The sequence below is a fragment of the Centropristis striata genome, chromosome 23, assembly GCF_030273125.1.
Source record: "Centropristis striata isolate RG_2023a ecotype Rhode Island chromosome 23, C.striata_1.0, whole genome shotgun sequence".
Lineage (NCBI taxonomy): Eukaryota > Metazoa > Chordata > Actinopteri > Perciformes > Serranidae > Centropristis > Centropristis striata.
In genome coordinates, this window is record NC_081539.1 from 24,675,578 (window position 1) to 24,684,210 (window position 8,633).

The window sequence follows — 8,633 nt, forward strand, 5'->3', positions numbered from 1 at the left end:
ATTTTTGGATTTGGGGTTGTAAGATAATAATGTTCAACTGATCTGTGATATTGTCAAACCAAATACAGACACACATAATTTTAAAAGTGGGCCTGCTTATATAGAGAGAATAGGCCACTATTATTACTACTACTACTACTACTACTACTAAGAATGTCACTAATGATGTGTAGAAATGCGTAAGAGATAGAAGAGGAACTTACCCAGCTACCTCTTGGAGGCACTTGCTGAGGAGCTGGTTATCAATATTTTGGAGCAAGAGGAACAGTTTAACCTTGACCTCTGAGTCCTCGCCTTCATCTTTCACTTCTTCTTTCTCCTGGACGCTGGTAGAGCTGGGACCAAGAATCTTCACCACGGGGTCTCTATTTTCTAAACAAAAAAATGATTCAGAGTAGGGCTGCACAATTAATCAAATTTTAATTGTGATCATGATTTTGGCCGCCACAATTTAATTAACCTGATCGTCAGTGATATTTCCATTTTAAAATGGCATATCTAATCAAACACTTTCTACACCAACCACCAGGGGGCAGGGCCATTTTTCTCCCGTGAAAAAAACCTGGTTGCTGATTGGATCGCTAAGCAGGATGGGACGTAGTACTCGACGCTACAACAACACACGCCATTTGTAAAAGCCGAAGAAGCAGTGTTGCCAACTTAGTGACTTTGTTGCTATATTTAGTGACTTTTCAGACCCCCTTAGCGACAATTTTTCGAAAAAGCTACTGCCGACAAATCCAGCAACTTTTTCTGGTGTTATTGGAGACTTTTGGAGACTCCTTCTTAGTAAGAACGAGTCGAAGCGGCACAGTCCTCCTGCAGCAGTCTCTCCCAGCTGCAGAGCCGGAGGGGATCTTAACCCCTTAGCGTCCAGTCTGCAAACTGCTAATAGGCTAACAGTTAGCTCTGTAGCAGTACAGTGTATATGTGCTGCTGCTACAGGAGGTATTCTTTTATCGAGCACACACTAAAAACTGTTACTATTGTTTGTTTAAAAGTAATGCAATAGAAATACAGATGTTTTCCCTAACATGACGAATAATCATTATTAATAACCGTGATTACAATATTGATCAAAATAATCATGATTATCATTTTGGCCATAATCGTGCAGCCCTAATTCAGAGGCTGATCTCAATGTTTCCAAAAATGTGAGTGGGGTTAATTTTGAGTTACAAAAGGCATCACATGTACTGTATTTTTTCCAAACACATTCCTTTTCACAAACCTATCCAACATCTTCTGTCTGAAAATGTTTTTTTTCCATATTCATCATGTATTCTTCTCAGACAAATACATATTACCTTATCTGTTTTTGGCAGTGGCCCTAAAGTAAATACATATCTGTAAAGAATTACCAATGGCAGCATAATTGGACTGTTGTAGAGAAAAACTAGGAGGACAAACAAATTAAGTCTGTGGGTTATGGAGGTATGCGGGTGGCTGGACTACTTAGAATGCAAATCAGATTCAAATCTCATCCTGTGGTCATCATGCTTACCTTCTAGACATGCTTGAACCTCCTCCAGCTTCTTATCATCTGCCAGATGAACAAGTTTAGAGAGCTGGCTGAAGCTGCGTACATAAACAGTAGGAGGGGAGAGCTGCAACAATGGATGCCCTTCACCGTCTTTCTCATTGGACTTTACATCTGAGTCACTGAGGAGAAAAAATACTTTAAAACTTCAGTTTTATCTTTATCATGACTTTTGTATTAGATTATAAATGTCAAAACACTTAACGAAGATCAGAATCTCTAGCTTTGTTTTTGTACTTCTCCGCTTTCAAGCTATGAGATACAAAGTCTACTGCACATTGAAAGTGGACCAGAACTTCTGATGAAATAAAATGGAATGTGCTCAGTCTAACTGAAGCTGAAAAACAAATTAATTATAGCCTACTGCTTTGAGTATAGCCAAGGTAAAATACATTTGGACACCATGGTGACAGCATATCCTGCACAGACACGTAATACTGAGAGCACTGGCCAACCAGCTGCCTGCCTCATGATTAGACCAACCTGATGTCATAGTCTGTTTTGAAATCAGATGCCACTAAAGTGGTACTCCACTGGAGAGGCTCCTCAAACACATGCTCTGCCTCCTGTGGGTGTTGGGAGCTGAACTGCTCCACAAAGCTCAGGATTTCTTTCAACAAGGACTCATTCATTGGCGTCAACTCAAGTTTGCCAGTACCAGAGCTGGCCGTGGTCCACTGGGCTGCCCTCGTCAGTGATACCCCCATAGCAGCAGCTGGATATTCTGAAACTAGAAATAAAAACAGAAACACACTTATATAAATAGTGTGTGGCTCATAAGGATATTGCATTCTTTACTCCACTCAAACTCACATTTTTTCCGTATCAAATTTGAGACCCATATAGAGATATAAAGTAAAGGCCATGTAAGATTTCTAAGACATTTGTATGATATATTTCAGAGTTGAAACTATTAGTCAATGAATTGATTCATATCAAATTTATAAGCAACTACTTGATTGACTGATTGCTACTCAACTGTGATGATTTGCTAGTTGGACTGTTGGATCTGAAGTAGAGCTGCAATAATTATTCGATTAATCAAACAATAATTTATTATTAAATTCATTGTCAACTTTTTTGATAATCAAATAATTGGTTGGAGCAGTTTTTTAAAGACAAAAGTCCAAATTCTCTGATTTCAGCTTCTTCAATGTGAATATTTCTGGTTTATTTGTTCCTTTATGACAAGAAAGAAAGAAAGAAAGAAAGAAGAGCCATTGTTGGAATGGAGCCTATTTTGAGCCTCACAATGAAGATAAAAGCCTACTAAGTCTAAATTAGATTACCAACATTACTGATAGGTCATAATGAACACAATGAACATCAATCTCTCTCCACAAAAAGGGGCGGAGCCGCCTCTTTTTCTTCTTGAAGCTCAGATCTCTGGACATCTGTAGTAAGATGCTGCAGATGTTTTATCAGTCTGTGGTGGTAGTGTGTTGTTTTATGCTGCAGTCTGCTGGGGAGGCAGCATCACACACAGAGATGTAAGGTGGTTGGACAGACTGGTTAAAAAAGCTGGTTCTGTGGTTGGAGCCATGTTGGACACACTGGAGGAGGTGGTGGACAGATGACCTGTCAACATGTTTGAGGGCATCCTGAAATACCCAGATCATCTGCTACACAAAACCTTTATGGACCAAAAAAACAGCAGTGGACGGCTCTTCTCTCTCTCTGTTGCAGGACGGAGAGATACAAAAGATCCTTCTCTCCTACAGCCATCAGGCTGTCTCATTCTAACAGAGATTCTACCAGACTAACTGATTTTTTTTATTTTGATTTGATCATTAATATGATGTTGTCAGAATACAACAAGGACTAAAATGCAAATGTGTCACTAAAAGCTAGCCTAGCTAGAGAAAACTCAAAACTCAGCTTGAAGTTGGAAAAATTTAGAGGTCAGTTAGTTGACTAAAAAAACTGTTATTTGTAAGGATATGATGTGTTTGGTGCTACTGTAAGGTGTTACAGTATTTTCTGTAGCGTTAACATTATTTAACCATATCTCCATATGATATGCAGTTTAAATATTTGCACACGTGGTGTTACTTACTGTTTGTCAAGTCCTTCGTTGTAAAAAACAAACACTGACTAGCGTTCACGAGGCTAACTCACGCTGCAACATAACGTTACGTTAGTTTACGCTAGTTCTGTTAAAAAGCTGATGAAACAGTATTTAGCTAACGTTAACCCAACTACAACCGTTTATCGCTTCTCGTCGTCAGTAAAACACACGTTGCATGTTTATACCATCATTTGTTATATCTACACAGATATGTAATGTACACTTACCGTATGTTTATGTGTATGTAAAGGTATTTCAAGTTTGTTTTCCAGTTCAAACTTTTATCGTCGGTTTCCTGTCATAGGTTTCCATGGAGACCACACGCTTACTCCGCTGGCCCCCTTCAGTTGCTATGATACAGCTAAACAGTACGGAACGCGAGTTGGGTCAAACGTCACCAAACCCAAAGTTGAACTAATAAAAACCACAGGCGCTGGACTTGAGAAATCATTCATCTAACTTTCTTAGTGTCTCATACCTATTCAGCAAAAAAAGATGATCTTTCTTATTTTACTCATTATAACAAATCTGTTGAATTTGTAACCGATTAATTACATTCTCTCTTGTAAGTTCTTTATACACAAACACAGATTTCTCAAAGCTAAGCCAAAGTTTAAGGTGTTTCTACTTGAATTCAACTATCTTCTGAAGTCTCTCAGAATTGTAAAAGACAAAAAAATGAACTATTCTTCAACATTATGACAGCCTAATGAATGTATAACCTTACTTTCTAATAATTATAAGATTTTTTTAAATCATTATCAATGAATGCAGACTTTATGTAGGCCTACTGAGTATTCTCTGCGTGACCAATGTATGTACCTCTTTTTCTTTTTTATTATTTTTATTATTTTTTTACTACTATTTCTCCTTATTAGTTCTTTGTTTCATGACATTTGTTTCCCAAAAAACAACAACAAAAAAACACAGGCGCTCTTTAATACAGAGGGGGATAATTTAACATGAGCACATTGTAATGTAATCCAGTGCCACCTTAGAGAAATGTTTTTAAAAACGCCGCCATAATTATGCTGTTCTGTTACTTCATTAAGATTATTTGGACATGCAAAGATTTTATTACACATTTCACATGTTCATAAAATAGGCTATGTGTAGTCAAAAAGAAGGTGGCATACACACAAGAGGGCAAGAGGGTGATAATCAGATTACAATTAAGAACAAGTCTTCCAAAGAGATATATAAATAATACAATTCAAAACATAAATATGCACTGACAGTGATGTACCTGTCTGAATCTACCTGTGTGAAGTCTGGGTATAAGTGTGAGACCTGCACGGTAAAATATAAAGTCAAATGTTGTCATAACAATAAATTCCCTGTATGCTTTCCTTTTAGAGTGTCCACATGACCACATATTTGAGAGCCTATTTCCTCTCTCACTACTGGTTTGGCAGTGTCCTGCAGACAAACATTGGCAAGTGAAAACAGTCTATTTGGGTGGATACTCTCTGTTTAGACTCAGCAAACAGGTTCACTCAGTTCAAAGTTAATAAAGCAATAAACACAGACATATGCTAAGATACAAAGCTACATAGGATATGAAATGTGAAAAATGTAGACATTGCATTTTTGAATGTGTAAATCTGTAAAACCTCTTTTATTTCTTCCACATGTTAAATAAATGTTAGGTTTTCCCACCTATCAACTGCATCAGTGGATAGAGACATCTACTTCATGGTGACAAATAATGGATGTCTCCCCTGGCCTTCACCTGCAAAATGACACTCATAAAGACACAATGAGGATGAGACTCAAAATGAAAGATATATAAAACTATGAGTCTGTTTCCTCCTCAGGAACCCATACAAAGTCATTGTACATTTACTAAACACACATCAAGATGAATAGACCAGTCACCATATAGATGTAATATAAAGCTTCCATACTTGATTCTTTAAGTCCTTAGTTCAAAATTCAAATAATAAAGCCTAAGGTCTCGCCAGTGACAGGGCAGATAGCCAATTATAATTTAGAATGATGCATGATGGGAAAGAGACCCAAAGCAACAATGAATCAGAACGACTACAAAAAGGGGCAGAACAACCACAGACCAAAAACAACTACAAGAAGACAACAATAAAAAGACATAAAACCCAAAGAGATCCTTAAAGACACAAAACAAAATAAAGGCCAAACACCTTAGTCTGTGTGTCTTGGTTATGGGGCCTTTAGCATGTCAGGGCCCATTGACTCATAATGGGCCTCACACTGTGGTAGGCAGCATGCTCAGATACATGATTCATAAATGGGGTGTTGCAGATTTTCAGTCAATGTGATTAAACTCTTTCCCTCTCAAATTAATGTGTGTCCTTATTGTTTGGCAGTTGCCCATCCATGATGTCCTGAGACCGACTGAGAGAAGGGCTATCTCACGGCCAATGAAACCGCTGATTTCCTCCATCAGCCAGGAGCACCAATGGCACAGAGACCTATCCCTTTCAGCCTGGCGTGCGTGGCGGCACAGCAGGTGGAACTACTTTGTCTCCTAAAGCGTTGGGGCGAGTTGGACTGAGCCTGCATGTAAATCAATCACCAGGATCCCCCAGGGGTGGAGGAGAAGTAGTAGCTCATCTCTAGTATCAAGAGAGATCACTGTGGATGCTGTTGTTGTTAGAAGAGTGGATTTATGAGTTTGCCTCCCCCTCCAGGTATTTTATTTGGAACAGGGGAAAAGCAGTCTAAATTAAGAAGCATTGAGGATCTGCAACGGGGTTCTGGGGTCTGAAGGCAATGGAGCTCAGACACAGTGGTGAGTGAACTCAGACAGAGCTGACGTAAAGTGTGTGTCTGTGTTTTGAAGCAGTAAAACAAAGAGAAGAAGGATGAGAGACTAAAAAGAAAAAAAAGGAAAGGAAAGTAGTATATACAAGGGTTTAATACATCTAACCCAAGGTCTCATTAGCGAGCCTAATTGCTGTTCGTTAAAGGGATTAAATGAAACGCTCTCCCCATCCTGGGTCTTTTACTAAGTAAAACAAATATGCCCCGAGCCCAGAAGCACCTGCTCCCTCTTAGATGTTCTTTGACTCAAACTTAATACAGCATAATAAACACAACTGCTCTGCATGCTTTTTCTCCGATGCTTGACTTCAGTCGCTGATTGAACTGCATGGAAACACACTGATGACACACTCGGAAAGGTACTGCGGCCCGGCTTCTTTACACATGGACATCATGATTGCATCCGTTCACAGTGTGTCCAACCTGCACAACACTCCATTAACACTCAGATTAAACATACACAAAAGCCGTGCGTGAGTAACAAGAGTGATGATGAGGAGGTGCTTCGACTACTGTTCCTGCTCCTGGTTTGAAAGGAGCTGGAGAGCGTATCTCCTGTGTTTTTCCCCCCCTGCTTCCAGGCATGGATTCACATCCTCCAAAGAGCTCTGATGTTTTTACAGGCTTCGTGTCAAGTCCAGTTCAGCGCGCCTCATGGCTGTGTGGTCAGAGCAGGAAAGAAAATGGTGACACTGGTCATTGTAATGGGCACCTGTGAGATGTGTCGCACTAATCCATGTGAGGTTCCAAAATAGAAAACAGTAAAAGGGACTCTAACAAGAGGCCGCGACCACATCCCCTTCTTGTAAAAAGCTCCAGAATCCTGCATGTCATTTCCCATAATCCTCTGTGTTTTTAGGCATGGAAAAGAAGGGACAAGTGCTTTTAAATGGGTTTCGGCACGGGTGAGTCGTGATGGACAAGAAGCTTGAAGACCCGTCGTATAACTTTCTTCCATGGAACAGTTTATGGCACACAGAACAGACTCTGGGTCATTGCGAACAACTTTATCTTTGTCTTTCCTTTTTTTTATTTGGACAGACAATGATGACATCATACAGCCGTTTGAAGTAATTGTCTGGTTTATTGACTGTTTAAACAGGCCTCAGTACAAGAGGCCAATGGAAACTCAAACTGTTAAAGAGTGATAACGGAAGCAAAGACAGAAGTGCCAAAGAAAACTGAACACAATTATTCTAATTCACGCCATAGATGGATTATGAGACTAAGGGCCCGTGGACACAAACATGAAAAGGACCCACCATATGTCCTACATATGGGCAAGAAACACAGACTTTGTAGTTGTTCTTCCTTTTTGTTTGTTTGTTTTGTCTTGTCTTTTTGTGGTCTTATTCTGTGTCCATCCATCCATTCTTCCATTTTCCTCCGCTTATCCAGGGCCGGGTCGCGGGGGCAGCAGGATAAGCAGGGCATTCCAGACGTCCCTCTCCCCAGACACATCGTCCAGCTTTTTTGTAGTCGTTTTGAATTTCTTTGTAGTTCCTTTGTGTCTCTCTGTGATAATTTTGCCCACCTTTCTTTTATTGTTGCTTTGAGTCTCTTTGTAGTCATTTTCCATCTTTGTAGTTGTTTTGTGACTACTTGTGGTTGTCTTGAACCCTTTCATAATTGTTGTGAGTCTCTTTTAGCTGTTTTATGTATCTTGGTGGTCGCTTTGAGTCTATTTGTAGTTGTTTTGTGTCTCTTTGTAGCAATTTTGAGTATATTTGTAGCTGTTTTGTGTCTCTTTGTAGCAATTTTGAGTATATTAGTAGTTGTTTTGTTTCTCTTTGAAGCAATTTTGAGTGTATTTGTAGTTATTTTGTGTCTTTTTGTGGTTGTTTTGCCCCCTTTCATAGTTAGTGTGAGTTTCTTTGCAGTTGTTTTGTGTTTCTTTGTGATAATATTATGTATCTTTGTAGTAATTTTAATGGAATGGAAGTTATGGAAACCTGATTCCACAAAAGTTGTAAGCGACTCAACTCAAAAGTAGATACAATACAGTACAAAAACAGAATATTTAATGTTTTTGTCATTTTTATGTGTCTCTTTGTAGTCTTGCATTGAGTTTTGCAACTATTTGTAGTTGTTTTGTGTCTCTCTTTATGTTCATTTTCAGTCTCTTTGTAGTTGTTTTGTGGATCTTTGAAGTCACATTGAGTCTCTGTAGTTTTTTGTGTCTCTCTGTAGTTGCCTCCTTTGTGTTCATTTTGAGTCTTTGTA

General features: G+C 39.0%; 1 protein-coding gene across 2 annotated transcripts in view; it reads right to left on the minus strand.

Moving 5' to 3' along the window:
- odad2 (outer dynein arm docking complex subunit 2) overlaps window positions 1-3,919 on the minus strand; it is a 68,104-nt gene extending 64,185 nt beyond the window's left edge. Inside the window, exons 1-4 of one of the 2 annotated variants that reach the window (XM_059326474.1) lie at window positions 3,836-3,919; window positions 2,024-2,270; window positions 1,505-1,662; window positions 204-372 (exon numbers count right to left, since the gene is read on the minus strand). In XM_059326474.1, the coding sequence (XP_059182457.1) occupies window positions 204-372; window positions 1,505-1,662; window positions 2,024-2,247 (551 nt within the window). In that variant the 5' untranslated portion in view covers window positions 2,248-2,270; window positions 3,836-3,919. Of the gene's footprint in view, window positions 1-203; window positions 373-1,504; window positions 1,663-2,023; window positions 2,271-3,596; window positions 3,611-3,835 lie in introns of those variants that run through there. The other variant, XM_059326475.1, reaches the window with a different exon arrangement.
- Between the last annotated feature and the right edge of the window lie 4,714 nt (window positions 3,920-8,633).